This window comes from Hibiscus syriacus, unplaced genomic scaffold (genome assembly GCF_006381635.1).
Source record: "Hibiscus syriacus cultivar Baekdansim isolate YM2019G1 unplaced genomic scaffold, ASM638163v2 tig00110044_pilon, whole genome shotgun sequence".
NCBI lineage: Eukaryota > Viridiplantae > Streptophyta > Magnoliopsida > Malvales > Malvaceae > Hibiscus > Hibiscus syriacus.
Genome location: NW_024062574.1, coordinates 1,198,688 through 1,225,377, shown reverse-complemented (window position 1 = coordinate 1,225,377; position 26,690 = coordinate 1,198,688). Strand labels below are relative to the sequence as shown.

The 26,690-nt window shown below is 35.2% G+C and overlaps 2 protein-coding genes and 1 long non-coding RNA gene across 3 annotated transcripts; 2 read left to right on the top strand and 1 right to left on the bottom strand.

Moving 5' to 3' along the window:
* Window positions 1-4,952: 4,952 nt before the first annotated feature.
* LOC120213787 (protein SEMI-ROLLED LEAF 2-like) lies at window positions 4,953-16,575 on the top strand. The gene is made up of 22 exons (XM_039211848.1): window positions 4,953-5,006; window positions 5,148-5,224; window positions 5,495-5,657; window positions 6,214-6,288; window positions 6,818-6,933; window positions 7,761-7,875; window positions 8,598-8,726; window positions 9,646-9,693; window positions 10,116-10,270; window positions 10,368-10,564; window positions 10,659-10,948; window positions 11,083-11,229; window positions 11,310-11,678; window positions 11,762-11,911; window positions 12,608-12,683; window positions 13,638-13,765; window positions 13,860-14,048; window positions 14,608-14,736; window positions 14,821-14,931; window positions 15,756-15,950; window positions 16,103-16,244; window positions 16,377-16,575. Exons 3-22 carry the CDS (start codon window positions 5,523-5,525, stop codon window positions 16,409-16,411), a joined length of 2,931 nt encoding a protein of 976 aa, XP_039067779.1. The 5' UTR covers window positions 4,953-5,006; window positions 5,148-5,224; window positions 5,495-5,522; the 3' UTR covers window positions 16,412-16,575.
* On the bottom strand, window positions 7,948-20,560 carry LOC120213788. Its single transcript, XR_005524811.1, has 6 exons — window positions 20,391-20,560; window positions 19,163-20,053; window positions 18,918-19,072; window positions 18,592-18,693; window positions 18,240-18,475; window positions 7,948-8,168 (listed from the first exon to the last, which is right to left on the bottom strand). It is a non-coding gene; the product is annotated as an uncharacterized LOC120213788 (long non-coding RNA).
* A 681-nt stretch (window positions 20,561-21,241) lies between these two features.
* On the top strand, window positions 21,242-23,569 carry LOC120213590 (mitochondrial import inner membrane translocase subunit PAM16 like 2-like). Its single transcript, XM_039211693.1, has 4 exons — window positions 21,242-21,406; window positions 22,517-22,604; window positions 23,010-23,143; window positions 23,240-23,569. The coding sequence occupies exons 1-4, from the start codon at window positions 21,404-21,406 to the stop codon at window positions 23,366-23,368; spliced, it is 354 nt and encodes a 117-aa protein (XP_039067624.1). The 5' UTR covers window positions 21,242-21,403; the 3' UTR covers window positions 23,369-23,569.
* Window positions 23,570-26,690: the final 3,121 nt, after the last annotated feature.

Here is a 26,690-nt window from a genome sequence, read left to right as displayed (position 1 = left end):
ATATTAGCTTTTAACGAAAATATTATAATTTAGAGATCCTATGATTAATTGCTTTCCCGAACCTTCTCTGATCTTGAAGTGATTCCTTAACAGACTTCTAGTATCTTGCATAAACCCTCTTGGTGTTAAAAACCGATTATCCATAATTTCCAAGTAAAACTAACATTTCCTTATGCACATCAATATTTTTAGCAGATCAATAATTCTTTTCAGATTTATTAATCCACTTCCAGAGACAATTCTTGTCATTTTCCACCATAAGGGTAATTTCATAATTTTACCTAATCGAAATATTCTCATAATTTATCATCTAAGTACCTTTAATGAGATAAATTATAATCTACAATCCATGGTTGATTCTTTTATCACTTAATTTCAGAACTTGTAATTTAATTCCAACTGTCCTCCAATTTCTTATAATAGTCATCCGAGCCATATTCAGTTATCTACTTTCTACCGTATTCGTATCTAGTGTAGATCTTCATTTATTACACATATAAGACCAAACATTTCCATTCATGCATTTACCAATACCAACATGTTCTATAAAGCATAAAGAGGTAGTAAAATATTACCTCGATTTCCGTGCAACACTGATCGACCATAAAAATTCCATTCGAACGCCTTTGATCCTCAATTCAGCTTCCAATAATTCCTCAGATACATATCAACATAAATTATATCAGAAACGGAGCTTAATTGCGATAAACGGATCGAATCGGGTGATAAATCAGTGAAAGATAGCTTACCGGGTTCGAATTTGGCGAAACGGACTACGGATTCGGATTCAGGACGTCGAAAGCATAAAATATAACTTTTCGGAAATTTGGAATATTCGGTCAAAATCAAAGTCAACGGGTTTGACCGGTAATTTCGAGGTCTTCGGGTTCGAATTTCAAAAAACGGACAGCGAAATCGGATTTGGAACGTCGAAAAATGTCAGGATAGGTATACTCGGTCGAAGTCAAAGGTCGTTTAATGCCCGGTCAAAGCCGGTCAAAGTTTTGGTCAACAGTGGTCAACGCCAGTCAACGGTCAACGGTCAACGGGTCGGATCGGGTCAACAGAACGGGTAAACGGGTTGGATCGGGTCAACGGGTCGGGTCGGGTTGTGACCGGTCAAAACAGTTCCAAAACCGGTCAAACCGGTTATTTTTTCTTCCCCACGCGCAGTGGCGGCGCGTGGGGGCGCGTGAACAGTGCTAAAATCCTGGAAAATTTTCTAAAAATTATTTTGAGCTATTTCGAGATACTTACAAAGCTCGGTTCAAAATTTTGAACGGCGAAGAGCTCGATTTCAACAAATCGGAAACTTTGACCGCTTCACCTCCTCACGCGCTGCCGTCGACGGAGACCAAGGATGACACCGGCGAACTCGGAACGATGCATCGAACACGATGGTGCGGGAGGTGTCGTAAACGGATGACCCGATCGTCGTGAATCGATGAAAAACCAACTAAAATCGAGTTATTACCGACGATACTTCCGACTGAAATTCATGACGAACGGCGACGATTCACGACGAAAGGTTTGAGGGGTTTTGTTCCTCGCTCGACAACGAACACGATGGTGTTTTCGGCTTGTCGATCGGATGTCGGACGGTGAGTAAATCGAAGTTGAAAGAAGGGTTGATGAAGGGGAAAATCTGGAAAATTTTCCAGAAAACATACGGGAATGGGGGATTTATAATTCAACTCATAATAAAAATGGCTAAACTATGAGTTTAGTCACTGAACTTCCTACACTTCTTAAAACGGTCTGCCGACTTTAAAATCTTACAATTTAACCCATTGTTTCTTTCAAAATACCAAATTAAATCCACCACTTTATAATTTCTTAATTTTAGCCCCTAATTTGGGGTGTTACAGAAAAGGTTTAAGAAATTTAGAAAATCCAGTTTGTTTTCAGTGTTTACTAGCTATATAAAGTGTTTTAAACCCTTCTTAGCCTTCACTTTCAGCTAGTAATCTTTGTTTTGAATCTTGTTTAGTGAGGGAGGTTGGAGAAATCTCCAAAGCTAAAGGGAAAGAGAATCTCACCTTTGGTTAAGCATTGGGTGTTTTCAGTAGTTTATTATCAAAGACAACTCACTATTTACTCAATTATACCATATGTAAGTCATTTAGATGAAATGTAGTATGCTGCATAAGCTTGAATCATTCCCATGGTAGATTTCATGTTTTAAAGTTATAAACATGTCTGAGGCCCTATTTATGCTCCTTTGTATCTTCAAAAAACATTAATAATGTTTGGGGACCTCACTAAGGCTTTGGGATAGTAGAATAAGAGTTTTTGCACCTATTTTATGCTCTCTGTAGGTTGAGTTTCGATACTAGAGGGATAGTATCGAAACTTGTTCTTCTTCTGGGGCAAACTCGTGAGTTTCTGGGCAAGAGTATTGATACTTTGGGTCATAGTTTCGAAACTCCTATAAAGTTTTGAAACTATGCATAACAAAATATTTAAAAGTATCGATACTTATATAAAGTATCGAAACTTTTGCAGAAGTATCGATACTTTTAGTCTGTTTTGGACAAAAAGCCAGTTTTTGAGGGAATTAGACTCAAGGTACCCCGACACTTCAATATATCCTCAAATAAGACTTCAAATGAGAACAATCATTAATATAAGAACAATAAAAACAAAAATAGCTAGGCTTACATAAAACTAGCCTTGGTTGACGCTTGGGAAACAATTAGGACACCCGAGTTCCTTTTAGCAGAAATACGACAGTCAATGGATTTAAGTTAGTGCCACGACACTATAGCAGCCGACTAGTCGTAGATGCCACAAGACTCGATGGAGTAAGTCAGTGGGTGTACGTTCCGATACATAATTTCGGATCACACGTAAAAGTACCCGATAGTGCTTCAACAGTGCTAGAGGGGTGCGTGAGCTCCGAGATGCAGAATCCCTCAGCCGCACCATGATGCCAACCACAGATTCGCAGTCCAGTAGTTGTACACTTAGACCTGTGCCACTTGTCACTTCATCTAGTGAATGCATATAATATAGTACATTTTGTAGTGAGGCGCTGAACTCGTAAGCTCAGTGTTCGGAATGTGTTCCCGTGCGTAAGTTCTTAGGGAGTGGGTCGTGAGGAGCTATTGTCATCAGATATTCTAGTGCAACATATTCAAATTTCCGGGGACCTTTCAGAGTACGTCTTGATTCATCTTTAGAGGGCATTTACTGTTATGGACCTTGTTATGTATTCAATCATAACTCTTTTGAAACTCAAACTTTTGTATTATTTTGCGGATATATTTTGTGAGCTCCCCATTATTTGTAAACCCAATTTATTATTATGTTTTTATATTACATTATGAATGTCTAAATTTCAGAGATTTACAAGCAATTTTAAAAGAAATTTTTGGGTAACTATCTCGGTAGTGTCATGTAACATTGTAATCCATGAATCTTCGGGTCTAACTAGATTAGGGTGTTACAATCATAGTCGTTAGGAGCCATTGGGGTTGGATTTTACGAAACGCTGAATTAAGTAAGATCTGCTGAAGAACCAACAACTTTGTCCTGAAAACGTAAAGGAAAGATAACCGATAGGTTTCAATAGAGGCAGAGTTGTTCTTTTTAATGCGACAAGTTATTGGTGCATACAACACGTGTTACCTGCTGCTGTGATTGAGCGTGTTAAGCAGCTTTGTGCTAGATTCCATTGGAAGGGTATGGATGTTTCAACAAAGGGACCTAGAGTCAGTTGGGATAAAGTTTGTGTTCCTAAGTCAGAAGGGAGTTGGGGATCAAGAGGTTGAAGTGTTAGAATAAGGCATATATGCTCATCTTGTTGAAGAAGGTTCTTGGGGGTGTTCTTGTAGGTGGCTTGGATTAAGGAGTACATTATCAAGGATTCTTGCTGGGGAGGGCTCCGTTTGGGTGGATTCCATTAAGGAGTACGTTCTCAAGGGAGTTGTTGTTTGGCAGGTGATTAATAGACCTAATTTTAGTTGGGGGTATGAGGAAGGAGGCTCAAGTGTTGTTTGTTGGCGAGAATTAGAATATGATGCAAATTAGGTGGTTTTAGAATGAAATAAGAGTCAAAAGGGAGAAGTTATAGTGGCATAGGTTACTATGGTTTTCATTGAATGTTCCCAAATATTTAGTCATTGGCTGGATGGTTTTATTGGATAGGTTACCCACTGCTGACAGGATGATGAAGATGGGCATTCTTGTTGATGATCTCTGTAGGAACTGTGGTTGCATACTGGAAACTATGAGTCAATTTTTTTTAGTGTACTTTTGTGAAGAAAGTGTGGAAGACCATTCTTAGCCTATGCAATGTAAGTCGAGAAGTGAGGAATTGGGAATATGAGATTGTTGGGTTGTGACAGTCTTGAATGGCAAATCCTTGGTTGTTTTTATATATCACATATGTAAGTAATTATATTTTTCCATTATAAAAATATATATATATATATTAATATTTTTAGTGTATAATTAAATTAAGAGTTATTCATCACATTATAAATTTTTATCAAAGTTAATATCTAAATTTAAGATTTATTACTTATATTTCCTGATATTATTACTAATTTTGTAGTTATTGTAACATTTTAAAATATTGAAATTTTGTTATGAAAAGAAAGAAAGAAAGAAAGCAAAACGGAAAGAAATAACAATTCCTTAACATTAGGAACCGTAGTGTAATTTTTAAATTTTTTTTTTCAGTTTATATATTGTTGGAGATAGAGATGCTCAAGTTACATCCACAGCCACCGAAAACACGAATTAATTAATGATAATATTAAACGTGGCGGATTTTTATTCGTCAATGTCAAACGGGTCCGTAACGTTATCATCACCTATTTTCCCCTTTTAATTTAATTCTTAAGAAAAAAAGTTTTTTTTTTGCTTATTCAAAAATTCGAATAAAAAAGAGTTTTAAAATTGTCAAAGAATGAAGTTATTTTTATAATAATAAATCATAAGTTTAGGCCTTTGGGGAGAGACCTGAGAAGCCTCTTCTCTTCCCTCCTCAACTGGCAATTTCTTCCGGTAAAAGAATTTCAATTCGAATTAAAATGTGATGTTAAATTTGTATAATTTTTTTATTATTGTGCGAAATGTAGAATGAATTCGTTTTTTTTTTAATTTCTGGAAACTATTTTAATTGATTTTTTCCTGAATTGTTCATCAGCTTCCAAGTTAATACGAATCGGATGGGCTAGTTTCTCTTGGTATTTAAGAGTTTCGATCAATCGAATTGGTATCTGTACTTAATTTTATGTAATTTCGTTTTCATTTCTTACTTTTAATATCTATTTTTTTATTGTTTGAAATAAATAAAAAGGTTAGAATCATAAATTCTGCATTTGATGTAAGGGCATTGTGGTAGAAATTCAGTTTATTTTCCTTTCCGTGTTGTTTTGAACTTGCATGTTATGATCAATGAGTAGGTTGGCAAATATTATTTTAAGTTTTCCAATTTTGTTGGTATGTATTTTAGTTTAATTTTTATTGTCAATATGGTATCCAGATCAGTGCTTGAGATCCCCGTTGTAAAAATGGGGGTAGTGTCTAGGCGGGTTTTGCCCTTCTGCTGTAACCTCTGTCTCTGCTGCCCTTCGTTGCATACCAGGTCGAGACAACCTGTTAAAAGATACAAGAAGTTACTATCTGACATTTTCCCCCGTAATCGGGTATTCTTTTTAGCTCATCTTTTGTCACATTTTACTTGAATTCTCAGAATTTCGGCTTGTTGTTTATTAATACTATTAGAGTAAAATATGCGATTGGAATTTGGATATCAGTCTAGCTGCTCATTGTATTGTACTTAATGAGTGATGATCAATGGAGTTAAATTCAGTCAAGTGTATTGTGGTTATGAAATTGTCTATTTGTATCGAGTTGTGACTTCAATACATGTAATTGATATTCCATGATGAAAGTTTAAGAGAACTATAAATTTGTCGGTAAGATCTATAGCAGCGCTGCTATTTTGGTTTTGGATACAAAAATCTCTAATGTACGTGGTATTATATATTATTTTAATGAAACCAATGTTGAGGAAGAAGTAGTTTTATTGCTATTAGCTTCTTCTGATATTTGGGAATTAAGGCATTTGTATGATGCTTTTAAGGTCTTTAGGCCTCTGTGAAGGCTATTCTACCACCCCCGGGTACAAAACAGGTAAAATGTAGAGGAAGAAAAATCAGCGTTTGATATTCTTAGCAGTTGTCCAATTACATTTGACAGGAACCTGAACCAAATGATAGGCTAATTGGGAAGCTTTGTGAATATGCTGCAAAGAATCCATTACGAATACCGACGGTATGACTTTTCTGTTGATACATTTTTTCCTTGGCGAAGTTTGATATAGAATTTCTGAAATTTTAATTTGATTTATTTATTTAATTTTCTGTTTGCAATTTTGTTTCCACCAATGTTCAAATATTTAATGTTTTCTATGAGCTAGTTTTCACAATTTTGTTGGCAGGGTGCTTACTGTGTTAATTTAAATGAAAATATGACGCATATTAATGAGGTGTCTATCTCTTTTCTACTATTGGGGTTTCTACTTTTAATAAAGTTAATAATGTTTGATATAATTTTTGCATTTTAGGATTTAAATATTGTTTTTAAGATGATTAATTTCTGAAATGCTGGTAAATTTTTGTCAAGAAGTGTTCAAAACTGATAGAAAATTTCTGAATTGCCATCTATCTTTTGTTTATAAAACATATTGAAGCATCCTTGATTTGTTCGAAACTAGTGTGAAATTTACCATATTCTATGATACATATAACTTTACTGAATTTTCTGTTGATTTGTTAACATCTTTAAGAATTTGTCTGCACAGATTACAAGTAACCTAGAGCAAAGATTTTTCAAGGGTTTACGGAATGAGAAATTTGGACGCGTGAAAGTCGTATTGTGTGTTTACAAGAAAATGATATCGACATGTAAGGAGCAGATGTAAGTTCGGTGCATTGAAAATTAAATATTTAATTCATTTTAAATTTTCACAGCATCATTTCTTCCCGCCAAGTTTCATTTTGGGTGAACATCTAAGAGAGGAGTTTCAAAGAATGAACCACTGAGTTTGGATAGCTTAATGTTAGGTAGAGCATAATATTTTGCTTGTTATTGTCACACCATTAATGAAGGGGCTTGTTTTGGGGGATCAAATTCTAGCAGGAGCAAAACATTAGAAGATAGCTACGTATCAATTTACAATCTATATAATTAACTTTATTTGTTTTCGGTGAAGTTTTTCTTTCTGTTTGGCTGCATTGAAAGAAAGCCAAATTAGTTAACGATGATTAATTCTCTTTATTTGTTATGGGTGAAGTTTGGCTTTGTGTTTGGCTGCATTGAAAGAAACTGAATTAGTTAACAATGATTATTTCTCTTTCCAATATCATAACATCTAGGTAAGCTTTGGTAATGTAAAGGATGTATACAATAACTCCTACTTTTTTATTTTAACATTTAAAAGTAACATTCATTTGGTAATTAATAATTTAATGGGTTTTTAGACTTTTGTTATGATATTGCAGTAATGTGCAGATGCTTCCATAAATGTTTGCAGGAAAAGATCATGCTTATTGAAGGATTAAATTATTTTGAAAATTATTCTAAGAATTTGATCTATTTTCCTGTGTTCAATTTTAAGTTGTAGTATTTAGGGTCAGTTATTTTTTTCATATTTTTTTCATTTTAGGCAGCAACTATTTATTGTAATTATTTCAGTGTCAATAATATCTATGTATGATATTCACAGGAGTGCTTTATTCTTGCAGGCCACTTTTTGCTAGTAGTTTATTAGAGATCATTCAGACACTTTTGGAGCAAACCCGACTGGATGAGATGCAAATTATAGGTTGCAATGCACTTGCAGAGTTCATAAATAATCAGGTGTGTATTAGCATGTAGTAGTACAATCAATGGCAGGCACTACTTTTTGAAATTTTTTCTATTAATTTTATTTAAAAAATATTAAGAATAAAATTGGCACCACTTTAAAAGAGTCTTATGCATTAATTTTCTAAATTCTGACAACTTAGTGTAAATTTTCTAGCTTTGGCCCTGAGTACAATTATGTTTGTCATTTGGTAACAGTTGTTAAGTAGTCCTTTTGAACTTTATGCTTTCCGTTTGTGTTTATATGTTGTTAACTTCTCTTGAAGAGCTCTTCACAGACCTGATGACTGGAATAAGACCTGCAAAATTATTACATGACAATTCAGTTGGGATCTGGTTCCCCTCCATTACTTTTGTGTCCATTACTATTAAATACAAGTTCAATCACCATTCAAAAATATGGTTTCCACAATTCATGGAAGCCCCTAGACATTTGAATGGTGATGAGTAGTGTCCTGGAAAATAATGAATAAAAATGTAAAGGATATGATCTCTACCCATTCAGTTGTAGGCTTTAATTGCAGACAGACGAGACAGGATTATTAAGCCTCTAACCTAAAATCAACTGGCAATAAGCAGAGAGATCTGACTTCAATATAAGATCATAGAAAGCCCAATACTTAACATATCTGAAATATTACCACTTGACTAGGGTATTGTACATATTAGCTTGTAACTAACGAAGTTATTTTAATTATATGGGGAATTGAAACTAGATGGACGGTACTTACATGTTCCACTTAGAGGGCCTTATTCCAAAACTTTGTGAACTGGCTGAAGAAGATGGAGATGATGACAGAGCTTTACGTTTACGTTCTGCAGGATTGCAAGTGCTGGCTTCCATGGTAGTGTTCTCTTTAATCGTGATTTTTTTTTACATAAAAGCTTCTCTTTCCAGAGCACATTATAAGTAGTCATAGCTTTTCTTCCATAGAACACAAACATGAATATGCAAGCAGTCACTTGTTTTCTCTTTTACTTATCATTTCTTGAATGTTATACTTGTTTAGAGTCGTGTGCAACTGTGCATATCTTTCCAGTCTTGTCCTTCACAGATTTCCCACTTTGCTGATATTGACTTGTTTCTAGCGAATTTACGGGGTCTTTTTACTGGCTGTTTATAACAGTATGGGCCTAATAATATTATGATCCAGCTGATTGTTTTAATTATTTTCACGTGGCTTCTGCTTCTACCTTTGTGCAATAATTGAAACCCTCTGTTGGAAGAAACCCTTTAAACTGAGAGGCTGACTTTCTGCAATATATTTTGATGAGTAAGGGTTTGATTTTTTTGCTGGTTTGTCTCTTGTATTACTAGCCTGAGCTTGAACTTAGATTAGTTAAGAGTTCAATTGATTAAATTTTTTTATTGATCTTTCTAGATTTGAAAGAAGCTGCTTTAACTTTTTGGACTGAAGGGGAATATTGGGGTTTTAGGAATAAATGATGGGAAAATAAAAAACTTATTACCGAAGGGTCATCAAGTGTCTCTAGGTTGAACTTGCTGCGTAAATTAACCTGCTAACAGCCTTATGTTCTAACATGTTCAATTGACTTACAAGTCTTTACAAACCAGATAAGTAGGAGAACAATTCCTGAATTTTTCTTGTTGATTTTTCCGTTTAAGATCATTTTATTCATTAATATTGTCTTATTTTCTATACTTCTTTTCCCACTTATTTTAGTTTTTCACTCTTATTTGTTTTCTTTCAATTCAAAATCTGGCCACTTAATACTTTTTACTTTCTCATTTCCTATGCCTAGGTTTGGTTCATGGGTGAGCAGTCTCATTTATCAAAGGACTTAGATAGTGTAAGTTACCATTTCTTATAGGGTCTGGTTCCTACACTTATATTTTCAAAGTTTGATTCATTTCTTATCTGATGCAATTTGACTGTGCTGTATACTGTAATCCTAGATGCTACTTCCTTAAAAATATTGAAATTATTAAGAGTCTCTTTGGCCTAGCTTGAGCTTCATTAAAAGGATTGAAATGGACTTTTGAAATGGTTACAAATAACAAAATATACTTTGTAAATCCAAAATTTGGATTAAGCTCTCTATCGGTTTCTCTTGAGTCAGCTCCTCATTGAAGCTCCATTTTTTAGTTTCAGCTTTTCACCTCTTTGATCTCCTTTAAAATATTTGAAACTAAAGCAAACACTAGAAGAATCAATGTGCAGTAGGTGCTGGCTCTTTTCTTCATCTTAAATTCATTTTTCCATCTTACATAGGTAATATCAGTTACCTTGGAGAACTATATGGATAGCAAAATGACACCTGTCAGTGTCAGTAAAGTGGATGAAAATAGCTTGTTTGTCCCAGACATCAATGAGAAGGCTATATCTGCATCAAACCTTGTGAATAACTCTGACCTAGATCCTACCATGTAAGGCTTTCTTTCAGTATATTTCACTCTGCATTCAATACATAGGATATATTTCTTGTTCGAACATCATCCTTCACTTCATTTGGCTATTTAATAGGGATACTTCCAAGAGGCCTTCTTACTGGTCAAAGGTTATCTTACGTAATATTGCCACAATGGCAAAAGAAGCAACAACAATCCGACGTGTTCTTGAACCACTGCTTAAGAATTTTGATGCTGAAGATCACTGGTCTCAAGAGCAGGGGGTTGCTTTTTCTGTTCTAATATACTTGCAGTTGATAATGGAAGAAACAGGTTGCTTTATGAGTTTTAATGTGTATCCTTCGTAAATATATACTTTTTCTATTGAGTCTTTTGTTGATATAATGGTATTATGTCTTAATTCCAGGAGAGAAGTCCCACGTATTATTGGCTATCTTGGTGAAGCACATGGAGCATAAGAATGTAACCAAGCAACCTCATGTACAAATAAACATTGTCAATATCATTGCTCGACTTGCACAAAATGCAAAACCTCTGCCTTCAGTAGCAATCATTGGTACAATAACTGAATTGATGAAGCATCTACAGAAAATTCTACAAAATTCAGCTGACTTATCAAATTCTGGGGGTGCTAATAAATATGACACTGATCTTCAGTTGGGACTAGAAAAATGTATCTCACAGCTCTCAAATAAGGTTGTGAATATGTTCTTTTCCACATCCAAGTTTTACTTTAATCTTAATTTTTAGATACTTACAAAGGCTACTCTTCTTGTTATTCAATTTGTTCCCCATTTAGTTGAAACCTATTTTCTGCATGTATGTAACAGGTAGGGGATGTGGGACCAATTCTTGATACGATGGCTGTGGTACTAGAGAATATATCCACCAGCACTATTGTTTCCAGATCAACTATTTCTGCTGTTCATCGAACAGCGGACATCATCTCTTCTATCCCAAACATATCATATCAGAAGGCAAGTTTTGTTGTGTAATATAGAGTTATATTGGTTAGTATCTTGTATGTGCATCAAAGTTCTGACATTAAAATATGTTCCAGGCCTTCCCTGAGGCTCTATTTCACCAGTTGCTCATTGCAATGTCCCACCCAGACCATGAAACTCGTGTTGGGGCACATAGAATTTTTGCCGCTGTGCTTATGCCATCCTTGCTTTCACCTTCTTCAGATCAAAATAACAGTGCTCCTGAAATTGTTTCTTCTGACTTATCACATAGTGCATCTAGGAAGTTGAGGAGTCACAGCTTTGCCTTGCAGGTCGAAGGTAAAGACCAAACAGAATTCATTGATGAGAGATTAAAAGAAAACGGAAACCCAGCATCAAATATTGCCGTGAGAAATCCAGTATTGTCTCAGTCTCGGAGACACTCATATAACTTCGAGCATGCTCTGCGTGATGGAAATATGGTGTGAACCAACTTTCTCTCTGTTGCTAGTGTTATTGTGAATTCAGATGCTATTTAGTGTTCTTACATATTTTAAATTTTCAGGAGCCTACTTCCCTTAGATTAAGTAGCCACCAAGTGAGTCTCCTGCTTTCATTAATATGGGTCCAGGCAAATTCTCCTCAAAACACCCCTGCGAATTATGAGGCCATGGCTCATTCATATAGCATTGCAGTATTATTTATCCGATTCAAGGTTAATCATAATTTTATACTGCCTTTGTTTCAAAATATTAGTCTTTTTTGGCAATGAACAAGATTCAAGAAACATGGTTGTTATGATATGGTTTTGCTAATGAGTGCTTAAGGGCACTCTTTAAGACTACCATATAAGTTGCTATTTCCAATGCATTGTAATTCATTAAATTAATATGATGAATTACAATGCATTGACGATGGTGGCTTGCCTAGTACCTAAGCTTAATTAATAATGCCCACCCAAAATGGAAGGATGGAAAACTTAATTTATTTATTTTACTGAGAGAGCATCTGCTTAATATGACGTTGCAAATGGCCTTTTCAATTTTTATTAGAAGTTCTTAGTTCTCTCCGTGTTGCTTTACATGAACGTAGAAAAATGTTGATTGTTTCAAGCTTTCTATTTATCACTTCCATCTACCATTATCTAGGAACTCAAAGTGGCAAAGATCAACCTTTCTGTTTCAAGCTCTAAATTTAGGTTTATCATTGGGCCATTGGCTTTGATGGAATTTGGGTCTTACCTTGATTCTAAGAGGGATGTTCCAGATCTTATACTAAAGAAGATTCCTTTATCTTTTTCATTTTTTCCATGGATATTTGTGACATATCTTTCTCTAGTAGAGTTTGTCTCTTTCCAATTTTGGTAGCTATTTCCTTAATTTGGTGTATTGATAAATTTTGTTGATGACAGACTTCCAGTCACATGGCCCTAGTTCAGAGTTTTCAGCTGGCACTCTCCCTTTGGAGTGTCGCCCTGAATAAAAAAGGTATGTTGCATCTATAATTTTTTTTTTGATAGAAATGGGAGGTCTCATTAAACCCCCCCTTCATTGCATCTATAATCAAATAATTAGTTGCATTTTTATCGGGTAAAAAAATAGTTTGATACTTATGCATGCAGTAGGATGCTTTCTCTCCACTTTGTCTATTGGAAGTTTCACGCACTGGATTATTCCTTACAAATCCATGATGCTGTCTATCCTCTTTAAATTTGTTCCTAGAGATGCTATGTTAATTTTGCTCAGTCATCCCAAGCTTGTAACTGGATAGGAAACTGTGACTAAGTGAAGTTTTTTGTTCTTGTCACATATTTACCAAATAGTTTACGTTAATGGTATATAGTGCTCCTTTCTAGCTTTCCTGGAATTTGAAACCTTGTAACACAAGTATTCATGCACTTGCAACTCATGCCAAAGGAATTCATATAGATCCTAGGTGCTGATTTGGTCTCCAATGCTCTTTTAATGTTTTTCACAATCAACATAGAGGGAAAACAAATAGAAGCTTTATCAAATATGATTTTTTTTCTTGCCTCCTATTTTCTTGAGGAATTCACATCTTTATTGATATTTAATGCCACTGGCTCAAATGGTATCACCAAACCCACCTGATTTCCTTTCAAAAAAATTAATATGACTTGGGTCTTTTAGAATTTACTAAAGCCAAACTTCATTTCCCTATTTTCTTCCTTATTCCATCAACCAAAATGCCACACTGTATGATATTTAAATAACTTTACTACCTCGGTTCCTCTGATAATCTTTTCTCTTATTCTGAATTATTAAATCATGCTCATGATAATGTTAGCATCAAAGGATGGTTAATAGTGAATAGCCTTTTTTTCCTATGTCTGTGGTAGGGGAAGTGGTGTACTTGTTGCTCAAGTTATGTGGGCTTGTTAAATTTGGTCCTGACATTTGTGTCTTGCATGCATGTTGAAGGACGTTTACAACCATCTCGCAGGCGGTCTCTCTTTACCTTGGCGTCCTACATGCTTATTTTCTCAGCCAGGGCAGCCAATTTTCCAGAGTTGATCTCTGTTGTTAAAGGATCTCTGACAGCTAAAACGGTCAGTTTCTTATCCTTGATTCATAGGTAATATTTTTAATGACACTGTTTTCTGAGCCTTCAGCTTATAATTGAGTTCATCATACTTTGCACAGGCTGATCCTTATCTCAAATTAGATGAAGATGTCGAACTTAAGGCTGTATGTGAAAATTCAGATACAACATATGGATCCAAGGAAGATGATGATGCATTAAACTCCCTCTTGGCAATAGAGCTAGATGACATATATTTGAAGGAGATTGTCATATCCCATTTCAGGACGAAATTTGAGAAATTTTCAGAGGTGATATGTCAGTTTCTTGTTTATTAGTCTTTTATTCTGAGGTATATGATGTGCTAGCTTTCCTATTTCTATTGACGGATAAGTATTTAAAGTTGAAGGTTGAGTGAACCATCGGTGCTTTAGACTAGTTAATTAAAGATTATTGTCTAAAAATATCTTATGTGAAAGATTTTTTTATTGAGGAGTTACTGGGAACTAATAGGAACAGTTGTCATGATACAAAATGTAGTTAGGAGAGATGTTACTTGTAAATTATAATTCGATGAAATGTAAGAAGGATCAGAAGACTAGACACAAACCAGATAAAATGAGTGAATACTGAATGTATTCTTAATTTGTAATTTGATTGTCAAAAGTGGATTATTGTGCCCCCCTCCCCCCTTTCAGATATGTGGCTTGTAAAGAATAATGATGGCATTATCAACACTACTGGATGGCTATGATAAGGGATTATTTATTGCATGTTTTTATGTTGTTCCGTTTTCATGAAAAAGGAATTACTAGCATTTACGGGATCTTATTTGCAAAATGATTATTATTATCCCATGTGTTCTTCCAGGATGACTTATCAAGTATAAGGAAACAACTTCGTGCGGTCTTTTCACCAGATGATGCATACCTATTAGGTGTTTCATTGTCACGGCCTAGTGCTCCTCTTGAGCAGATGGAGTTCCAGTCAGTTGAAGAGGTAGATTGTGTTCGCTCACATTCACTCTGCATTCACTCCCATAACACTTTGATATGGTGTGGTTGACTTGTGGTTTTCTTTCAGATGCCTCTAGCTGCGATAATAGATGAAAAAGTCGGAAGTCAGGCATGCCAGAATGCATCATTAACCACCAGCAAACTAGATGTCTTAAGTGCCAATGAGCTATTGGATTCGGTATGATGAGAAGCTGTGTTTAATATATATATATTTTTTATTATATTTTCTCAATGAACCTGGGAACAGTAGGATGGTATGTCTATATTCAATTACTCAAACAAAAATGTCTATATTCAATTTCATTGACCATTTGGATCTGGTGCTATTTGCAACTCTTATCATGCAGTATGTTGGGAAAAGTACCTTTCGTCATGCAGTGTGTCTTATAGTTCTGTTGGAACACGATCCTACCCTTCTTTATAGGACTTGTTAGTAGATCAAGGTTTGTTTCCTTGCACACCCCTCAAATCCCAACTTTTTTTAGTGTTCTGCCAGTGTTCGCCCGACCCATTCTCCTGGCTGCTCACACGGTAAGCAAACAGGGCCTTGTTCCCTAACTTCTAGCTAACCAAGCTTACACGATCCTTCTTTGTGCTTCCTGCACTTCTGATTATGGAGCTGTACCTAGTTCCGGGCCAACAAATGAAACAACTGCCTCTCTCTCTCTCTCTGATTTCTTCCGTCGTTTGTACTGACCTGGCTCACAGTTTTGATGGTTTGTCCCCTTTTTCTCCTTTTCTGCCTACCGTTTCCTAATGTGATTTGTTTGAGAACTTCGAAACTTTTTGCTCGAAATTGAACACAATACGAACACATGATTGCACTCCAATTCCCCCCTTGTTTTCAGTGGATGTTTAGCAATGTTAATGGAATAGTCTAGAATTAGATTATTGATATTAGGTTTGAGAAAGTACAGAAGTTAACAAGAGTAAGAATGGTCTATTTCTATTTAAAATTTGCTTTCATTTTTCTCTCATTGTAACCGTTTATTACGCCAATAGGTTCTGGAAACGGCCCGGAAAGTTGGAAGCTTTTCCGAAGCACCCATTCCTTATGACCAAATGAAGAGTCAGTGTGAAGCTAATGTAATCGGTAAACAACAGAAGATGTCCGTGCTTCATAACTTCACGCATTATCAGGCAGCCAGCACAACCACGGAGGACTTTGAAAACGAAATTCTCTATTTACCAACGGAGGTGAGTTGATTCTCACATGCATGATAAACAACTGTTCGAATGTTATATATTACAAAATCGGCACACACTACTACAGCATGATTTTAATAATCACTAAAACGATATAATGAAACCGATAATTTTAGGATACGGGAATTCGTTTTGTATTTCAGAAAGCAGAGGAAGATCCGAGGTTAATTAGCAATGATCAAGGTCGTGTAAGTGGACAGCTTGCCCTCTGTTCACAACAACACAAGCAAAATTCTTTCAGATTACCCTCGTCGAGCCCTTACGACAAGTTCTTGAAAGCAGCAGGTTGAAAATATATGTATATATACACACACACACACACACATCACATTATAATATACAGTCATATAACAATCTATGGTTTATTATATGATATTATGAAACCAAAAATAATAGTCCTGGTGGATTGTATTTCAGAAAGTGGAGTTTTCAGTAGATCTGAAGTTAATTAGAAAGGATCAAGTTCATATAAGGAACTAGACTGCCCTCTGTTCACAAGCCCTTACGACGAGTTCTTCGAAAGCAACTCGATGCTATAGAGGTTTGATGAGTTTTATACTACTACTATATATATATATATATATATATATATATATATATATATATATACACACACACTAATAATATGCATATATATACATGTGTGTATATGTATAATTTATATATCAATGGAACTATAGTTTACTTCCTGTTTTTCCTTTTCTTCTATTTTCCAGAAAATTGTCAATTATATATATGTATGTATGTATGTATGTATGTATATATGTTATCATTGAAGCTCATTCAATGTATTTCTACCCATCAGACACCTAAATGGAAGAACTGACTAGGGTAGTGGTAAGATGGGGGTGAATATAGTGTATTTGTTTGAACTTTGTTCCTTTATTTATTTTATTAATTTATTTATTTCCTAGTATATTGTGCAAAGAGAAGCATGGCCTAACTATAAATTCTATTGATGGAACAAAATTGCAATGTTTAATATTTTTTTAATTAATTTAAGGTAATTATTTGGTGCTTGAATCCGAGACTTTTAATCATTGAGGTGTTTTATGTTATCTTTACCGACATTTTTTTTTATGTATTTTCAATTTTAAAAATTATTAAACTGTTGAAAATGAGTCAATTTTTAGGATTAAAAAGTTAAATAACACAATTTAAGTTTAAACTCATTTATTTATATTTTCTTGATTCTAAATTAATGTAAAGTTAGTAATTTTACCGTTATATTAATTCATTTTTAATAGTAATAATAATCCTAGTTTATTTTTCATAAATCCAACATTATTTCAACGGTCTTTCAATAGCTTCACTCCATATGTGATTCATTTGTCATTGCAGTTAGATTTTTTCGTATCGAGATTTTTTCATATCGAGATTTTGTTTGAAATTCTTTGGTTAAACTTTTTAACATTTTCCTTCTTTATTCTTTGTGTGATCTATGTGGTTGGTTTTGTGTCAATAGTTATAGAAAAATGTCCTAATTATATTTTAGTTTAAGTTTACGGTTATACTTGTAAACCTTCAGTGTAATTTTGGATAATTTTTTTATTTTTAATAAAACCAGTGACTTTAAAAAAAACATTACATAAAAAATAAACTATTATAATTCTTTATTTTCTTAATGATTATTACAAATAGGCAACCACAAGTTACCTAAGAACCCTCTGAACCTCCAAAAAAAACCATATCTCCATAACCCAAAGTAAAATAATAATAATAATCCACGATATTGGTTCACTATACCTGGAAAATTTTGGGATTACAACTTAAACAAAATCTCATCAATACAAAAACCCTATTATACAATATGTATTGGCCTTATGATTAACATGGCATAATAGCATATTAGATATGATGCGATCGACCTTCACCAGTCTCGGCGGTGAATTATGACCGGACTCCTCCGGGTGGAAACAGCCGATAACGGCCAAACAATTGAAGAAGCAAAAAGAGAGCGGATGGGGAAGAGTGGGACTGACTGACCGACTACAACACAGAGGTTGAAACCGGCATTTTCTGCCAAAAGAATTGGCAGATTCACCAGACTTGACAAAAAATAACAACCCTGACAATGAGGCAAACTTTTGAGTTCCCTAATCCCGCGTTTTGCTTATGATCGAGAACATATACAAACGCTAAAGCTCCACGCGGCTCGAACCTCAAGTACTGTTTTTTGAGGGTTGACAACGACCACATGAACCAATGAATGCTTTGAATGGACAGAAGAAACTATTGGTTTTTCATTAAAAACCATAATTGATTGGGATTATCAAGTACCTCGTAGGGCAAACCAGAAAATTCAATCTGAATCTGAGCTCACGATGGAGCAGCGGCGGCTGATGCCTTCTCCATTTTCTCCTTTTCAATCTCTGCTCTCCTCTGTTCAGCATGCAGAGCAATACTGTTTGCAAGAGATTTTTTTTTTTGATAGGACTGTTTGCAAGAGATTGACAATGGAAATCCAGCGTCTGTGTAAGGGTTTTGGAACCTCATAGGATCCGATGCTTGCAAAACTAGATTCAAAATCAGAGAAGTGAAGAAAAGTTTCCTACTTCAGACAGCCATGCAAAAATCAACAAAAGTAGATGATGCGTACAAAACAAACCGAGAAGGCTGAATAAACATTTACCTTTCACAGTATCAACGAAGAAAACGAAAGGGTCTACTTCATCAATGGGTGACTGTAGCTCTTTGTCATCACTAAAGTCATCATCTGACGGAAAGCCTTAGCCTAAAGTAAACAATGTCAGGTGGGGTCAAATAGAGGATTTGAAAGTCCAGGATTATTTACACGGACATGTCCTAAACTTAAAGCTCATCCCGCCCGTTCTTTAGCTAAACATTCCCCCGTTGGCATAGGATCCGTTCTCAGAACTTCAGATTTTGTGAAAGCCGAAGGACTGTTTTTTTTTTTTTGCTAAATAACAAACCTAAAGGATCAAACATAATGCATACCTGGGCAGCTAATTTTTGAAGCCTGATGTTATCAGCTTCATCCTCATCCTCTGCATCGGTTCCCATTTCCTTGTCAGAAGCATTAGCATCATCGTCATCATCAGTCTGGAAACCATCCATATCATCATCTTCAGCCTCTTCCTCATTTGCAGCTGCTGTTCACAAGTAAATAATGCATGGAATAATCCAAATATATTGGAAAAAGATGGGGAGTATAAAACCTCCAAAAGACAAGGCAAGCAAACCTGCAACTTTATCCTTATATGCAACTAGTAGATCCAGGGTGGCCTTGAACACGCGCCCAAGAGCCTCCCCAGCCAATTGTTCTTCGGGAAGTGCAAGTAGTGACGTAAGGCCCAAGCAGCACACTTTCTTATCATGATCCCCGTAGCACTCATATGAGTCATATCACTTATAAAGTCAACAACAAGATGATGTCCGAGGTGAAAAGTTCATCATAAAAGAAATGATACAATGCCTAAGGCTTGCATGGTGTGAGGAAAAGAGGTCGAAGCAAATAGAGAAGTACCGACCGCTTAAAATTAGCCCGTTGACCACTCTTTCTAACTTGTTGCAACAAATGGAACCAAAGGTTGAACACTTCAGTTGTAACAGAGAACTTATTTAATATGCTGAGTGTCAGTTTGTAAACCTTACAGCAAACCGAAAAGACATGTTAGTGGATGTAAATCAACAAAATACCGAGTATGTGTTTTCTCTAAAGCTTGAATTTCTTCGGTTTCTAGAAAGAGTGCGTTCGTCTTCTCGAAAAATGTATTAGGTTCAAACAAGGAAGCATTGGCAGAATAACAACGATACAAGTGAACTAATAATCATTAACATCGATGTGAGAATAAACCCTATTAGTCAAAAATCTTTACAAAACAAACTCAAGATAGATATTTCAATTTTACACAAGAAAAATTATTGGGTTCAAGCGACGAAACCATGGTGTGGAATTATTAGCTACTAACATCAATGAGAGAATCAATCAAGTCACTCAACAATCTTTACACAAGAAATTTCAAATTTATTCAAGGAAAAATTATGCCTACTTTGTTGCTCAGTTATTTCATGCACCATCTTGATATTCGCAGCCGCGAGATGAGATCAAAACGTGTGGAATTTCAACTAATCTACAACATAAATATAAGATCAAATGAGAATTGAAGCTTTAGCATTCAGGAATTCCTCTATTTGCAGTAAAATAAAACCATGGTGTCACAAATTTATGCATTATTTTCAATTATGTCAAATCGATGTTAGTGAGCAAATCAAAATGCACAACAAATGAACAGTTAAACAAATACAAAGATTGCCTTCTTTACCTCAACCTGGACAAGAAAAAAAAACAGCAGATCAAACAAATCAAAATGAAGAATATAAGAAGAAATTGGTTGAAGGTAACAGAACGAAAGTAGGAATCAAACCCAGAAATAAAAAGGCCTGGACAATTGAAAATCAATTGAAAACCGGTATCTCTAAGCAAAGAATCGAAAGCCGGTCGCTATACCTCGGTTGAAACTTGAAACTCTGACGCGAATCACTGCTGCCGTTCAACCCCGCCGGAGATCCGTTTGATGAATCATGAAAATTTGCAGGCTTGGGCTTCTAGTTAGATCATCATCATTATTCGATCAGTAATAATTTGCAGTCGAGATTCTATGTTGAGCCCATGAATCTCGAAAGTGATCCCTAGCCCAAACCTCTTTTATTGGAAATTTTTTAGGGTAAAGTCTACATTTTGTCCCTTAACTATAGAGTGTTGCTTTGTGGAGTGTCTAAACTATCAAAAGTTACAAAATGATCCTATAACTATAGAATGTTGCTTTGTTGAGTCTCTCGACTATTAAAAGTTATAAAATGATCACTTGACTATTCATTATATTCCAAACTCATTATTTTCCGTAAAAAAGTGACTGTAATTTGAGTTGGATGTTAATTTGTTGTCTGATATATGATAGTCGTTTGAGATTTTATGATTAGATTATATTATACCTCAAACAATACATTAACATCCAGCTCAGATTATCGTCATTTTTAATGAACAATAACAAATTTATAACATAACAAATCGTTAAATGACAATTTTATAACTTTTAATAGTCGAGGGAGTCAACAAAGCAACATCCTACAGTTGGGACCAGTTTCTAACTTTTGATAGTGAAGGGACTCAAAAATTAACATCCTATAGTCATGGGACCATTTGTGGACTTTACTCATTTTTTTAATATAATTAAAAAAAACACTATGCAATAAATGGTTTACCTTCAATTACTCTTCCAATCCCTAATATAATATAAACGGTTTAAAAACAGAAATTCTATTCCTCTTTCCTTCCTATTCTCGAACTTTCTCTCCTCCGTTTTCATTTCAGGTTTTGTTTCAATCAAAATCGAAAATTTCGTTCTTGTTTCTTCTTGGGGTGAAGAGGACTAACGTCTTTTTTCATTTAAATCATTGGCTAAATCGAATTCTGATCCACCATGGTACGTTCTTTCTTTGCCCGCCTCTAATTTATTTTCCCAATTCAGTTGCATGAATTTTTATTGACTACGATGAATCATTATTAAAATTGAATTAAAAATGAGGAGTTGTGACTAAACAATAATGTTAAAAAATTTACTTCTCTCAATTCTAATTTGGATGGTTCCGATTGCTTGTGAATGTTTATGTAATTCAGGTTTTTGTTAATCGGAAACGGTATTTTTGGTAATACTTTGTTACAGAACTTTAGAATCTTTTAAGTTTTAGGTTAACTGGATCTGATTCAACTTATCATACTCTCTTTTAGGACCAATATATATTTGGGTTTTTGAGTTTTCAAGGGGCTGATGTAATTTTAAAGGATTTTGGATTGTTGTTCTCGGTGAAATTAAAATCTGAATAGTTTGATGAAGTTGGTTCAAGTTGCATCATGGTTCGATACTTCTATTTCTTAATCGTTTTATCTCAATTTTGATGTTATAGGGATTAAATGTTTCTGTTACAACGGTTTATTGTAGGATTTCTCAGCTTTTTTTTGTTTTTTATTGAATCTTGATTTCTTTAGCATGTTTTTGGTTGTGATAGATTGGGGGGAAATTTATCTAATTTCGTATGATCATACCTTTAGGTCTTACGTTTCATGCTGATTTAATGTTAAGAATGTAAACTGCATATCGATTCTCAAATGAGTAGTTACATTAAGAATGATTTTAACTTCATTGAATCTCGGTTTTTAGATTATTGAATATCGGATTCTTTAGCATATTTTTGGTTATGAATTATGATATATTTGAGGAAATGAATCTAAATCCATTTCATCAACTTTATGGTTCTTATCGGTTTTACGACTCTAGATAACGTTAAAATCTTTGTCAGATTTATGAAGTTTGCAGTTCATTTCCCTTTTGTTTTGATTTCAATATAAAAAATTCTCGGATTTGGAATATAGTCATCTTGCTGATAAGAATATGGATCAAAGATAGAGATGGCAGCTATGGGAGAGTGTAAAATTCCTTTATATATATATATATATATATATATATATATATAGTATACTCTTCTGTGATAATATTATCATTATCTTTCACTTATCTGTATGCCCTTTTATGCAGGCTGCCAAGATTCTTGCGAACTTAATTGTAATGGGATCGGGTATATTGGCTCGGGCTGTTGTTCAGGCATACCGTCAAGCACTTGCAAGTTAGTTCATAATTGCAAGATCATTATTTCATTTTTTTTATGTTGCTTGGAAAATGGGAGCTTGTTTTTATTGATTGTTAATAAGATATTATCTTAAAAATAGTACAATTGTGCAATATGATCACCGGAACAGACACCATGTATCTGGGAATTTATTCTTCATGTTGATTTATATCAGTATCTATGTTGTTTGCTGAGAAGTAGATATCACATTTTTCTCATCAAAATGTATATAACCTATTTTCTAATTTAGTCATGATGAAATCTTCATGAGAGGTCTCATGAAAACGGTTGGTTTAGCTCCAAAAGCAGTGATGTGCGTTTACGTGAGCAACAATTAGACGATTAGTAATATTACTATAGTGCCAGTTCTTGTTGATCTTCTGAGCAATAAGTTTTTCGCAGATGCTGCTAAATCTGGTGTTACTCACGAGACACTACAAAACGCTGCCCGTAAAGCTGGTAAAGCCATGACAGAGCAAGAAGCTAGGCAGATTCTCGGTGTAAGCGAGAATGCCAATTGGGAGGAGATAATGAAGGCTAGTATTTCAACCATCTCTCTTTTTTCTTGTTTTCCCTTTCCGTTGCTTTCATCTTGAATAACCTTTAAAACTTCTCTGTTTCATTTATTGCAGAAGTATGACCATTTATTCGAGAAGAATGCCAAGGTCGGCAGCTTCTACCTTCAGTCAAAAGTTCATTGGGCTAAGGAGTGCTTAGAAGCTGCCCATCAAGCCAAAGGAGAAGGCACCTCCCCTAGTTAAGATTTCGACCAGGTTTACTCGTTTCGTTTCACATACGGATGCCTGTTTGTAAATTAACTCTGACAAAAATGGTCGCAAATATTTGAATCATATGCACCAGCCTCTCCGGCTTCAAACACCGATTCATTCAAATTTTGTGTCAATGTTATATAGTTGAGTGTTGCAAGTAATAACAAAGCTTTTGTTAGGCTGTCGTATTGTCGACTAACCTGTTGCAGTTGTTATTACACGGTAGATAAGTGTGTAAGAAAGTGCACGTAAAGAACATCAAGCGCTTGAATTTGATGAAATATTCATGTGTTTATTTTAAAATTTTGATCAGTTTCGCTGAAGTGTTGATGTTTTCTACTTAGATAATTTCAATTATATGTCTGTTTATAAAGAAACCATGGGTAGACTTATTCTGAGACCTGTTCATAACGGGTTCAATTGTGACATTAAAGAATGAGTTATAAGACAGAAATTCGAACTTCAAACTCGTTCGTTCGATGTCAAATTACGAGTTCGATCAGTTTGTATTTGGTCCAAAATGTTCTCCAAAACTTAGGGTTTCTAAGGAAGGATGATATTATGGTAGGAATCCGCTCTTCAACTCGCCACCTCTGCGATCAATCCCGATATCCTTAAGCAATTTGACATAATTCGGCATCTGTTCAATTGCCTCAACCAACGGCAAGTTGATGTGGACTTGTTTCAAGATATCTAAGAATTTTTTGAATTGGTACTCTTGTTTCTGCCTTTTTAGCCTTTGAGGGAATGGTGGTGTAATTTTAAACTCCTCTTCCTTCTTGTTTGTTTGGAATTTGGCTGATGGTCCTACCATACTATATGAAGTTGCCGAGGCATGTGGACTTGCCTGAGCAATCGTTGGTTCATCACTGTCAAATAGGGCATTCCTGTTGTACAAATCCTTCTGAGCTCGAGTTTGTTTTGCTTGTCGATTTTTTCCAGTGGGTTGTGTGAGGCTCTTAGTTAATTCAAAACCACTCCGAGTGGTGATTGTCTTGCACTGTTCGTGACCTAATCCTTTTGCGACTTCAATATTGTTGGGTAAATCACCTTGCAGTCTTGTGTTCAAAATTTGTGCAAATTGTCACACATGGGTTTTCAAAGATTTTAATTTTGCATCTTGATTTTGCAATCTCATCTCAGTCCTGTTAATAAAAACGTCAGTTCTTTTCATGAAATTACTATTCTCAACTATGTAAGATTCAGTTTTTAACATAAAATATTGGAGAGTATTTTCCAAAGAACTAGATGGTATTGATTGTTGTTGTGGCATCTATTGCTTTGGCATATTCTACTGGAATCCCGATGTTTGTAAATTTTGATTGTTTTGATTGAGGGCATTGTTTGGGTTGCTCCATGAGAAATTAGGGTGTTCCCTCCAGGCTGGTGTGTATGTGTTGGACATCACATTGTTGTTCTGGTTGTAGTTTCCAATGTAGAAGCTAGATTCTGAGTTCTATGCACACTCAAAAGAACCATGATTATCGTTACATAACTCACAAAAAGAATTTACTACCTTGATTGCCTATGGATTGCTAGGTCGCTGCATATTCTTAACCAACTCGCTGTATATTCTTAACCAAGTTGGTTAATGTAGCCAATTGTGTGGAGATAGTATCCATTGAATCAAGCTCATTTATCGTGGCGTTATGTCAGACTCCTCCTCTTCTAGTAGTTGGGAACTGATAGTCATTCTTGGCAAGACGGTTCAGGATCTCTATTGCTTCTTCCGGTGATTTGTCGAGGATATGTCATTTGTCGATGCATCTAGCATTATCCTATTTGGTGTATTTACCAAATTGTAAAACATCGTCACTTGCGTCCACACCGGGAATCCATGCATGGGACATCTACGCAAAAGCTCCCTGTAGCGTTCTTAAGTTTCGCACATGAATAATATCATTACGCAATTTATCAGTCATAGTTGTAGAACTAAAGGATTAGGGAGGTTTTTTTAAGGAGGTCCTTGAAAGTGGTGTACTTTGTTATCCTCTAATACAAAGTACCCTCTTTAAAAAAAATAGTTGTAGAACTAAATCTAGCAAGAAAATCATGACATAAATCCGCCCAAGATTCTAAAGATCCGGATGGGATACTATTCCACCACGATTTTGCCTTATCCCTCAGTGAATAGGGGAATAATCTCAGCCTTATGACATCCTCATTGACTCCTTGTTGCTTGAATGAGTTACAGATTTTCAGGAATGATTTGAGATGTTGTCTGGCATCTTCTGTTACCGATCCGCCAAATTGACCAATTATGTTGATCATATTGAACATTATTGGTTTTAATTCCAAGTAGGCGACTTCTATTTCAGGTGTGACAACTCCTGGATTGAGACCGTCGAGATCTTTCTCTAAGTAGTCTCGAATAGGTATGTTTCTTACGGCTATCTGGTTGCCAATTACATTAGGGTCGCCAATTGGATCAACGAGTTGATCTCCTATTGTTGCTCGTGTCTTCTTTTATGAAAAGCTCACTCGATTTCGGGTTCAAATGGATATTCCGACGATGTAGGTCTCGATCTTGTCATACACATATGCAAAACCGCAATTTGTAAGCTCCTTGAATCCGAAAAGAAAGAAAAAGAAAAAGAAAAATAATACTAATAATTAAGGTGCAAGAAATTAAAAATCAAAGTCGCTATTGTCAATCCCCGGCAACGACCAACAACGACGCCAAAAACTTCTTGTGTGGTTTAAGTGCTTCGCAATTGGTGCAAGTGTACACGTCGCAAGTTATAGTATAGAAAAGTAATCGTCTCTATAGGGATTGGTGTAACTCTGTATTCTAACTTCTTGCACTATTAAGAAGAAATAAATTGGTAATAATAGGAGAGTGAATAAACAAGTAAATAAAAGTAAACTGATATCAAGTGAGAGAGCATGTCGAGTTATCGTGATTAGTAGTGTGACAACTGTCTGAAAAGTCTGAGTAGTTGATTGCCGAGACAACTCGATTGTCGTGGCAACTGAAAATAATTCAATTGCCAAAGCAACTGAGTTTCCTCCTTCAAAGTTCGACAGAGCGTTCTTCAATGCCTTCTTATTATTCCTAACTTCAAAGGATTGGTCAATTGTGCATGCCTTGGTGATATATTCATGCGTTAACCACGGGTGAACACCAACTGATCTTGCGCTCATTTTAGCCATTGGAATCCAAATCTTATCCCTAAGATGAATTAACCTTCACCAACGTTCGTTCAAATGAATATCATGTTCATTCGTTTCATGAATCTAACTCTCCCGATATTAGATAAATGGATAAACTCTCAAGATCCTCTCCCAATTCACTCGAAATCAATTAAAGAAC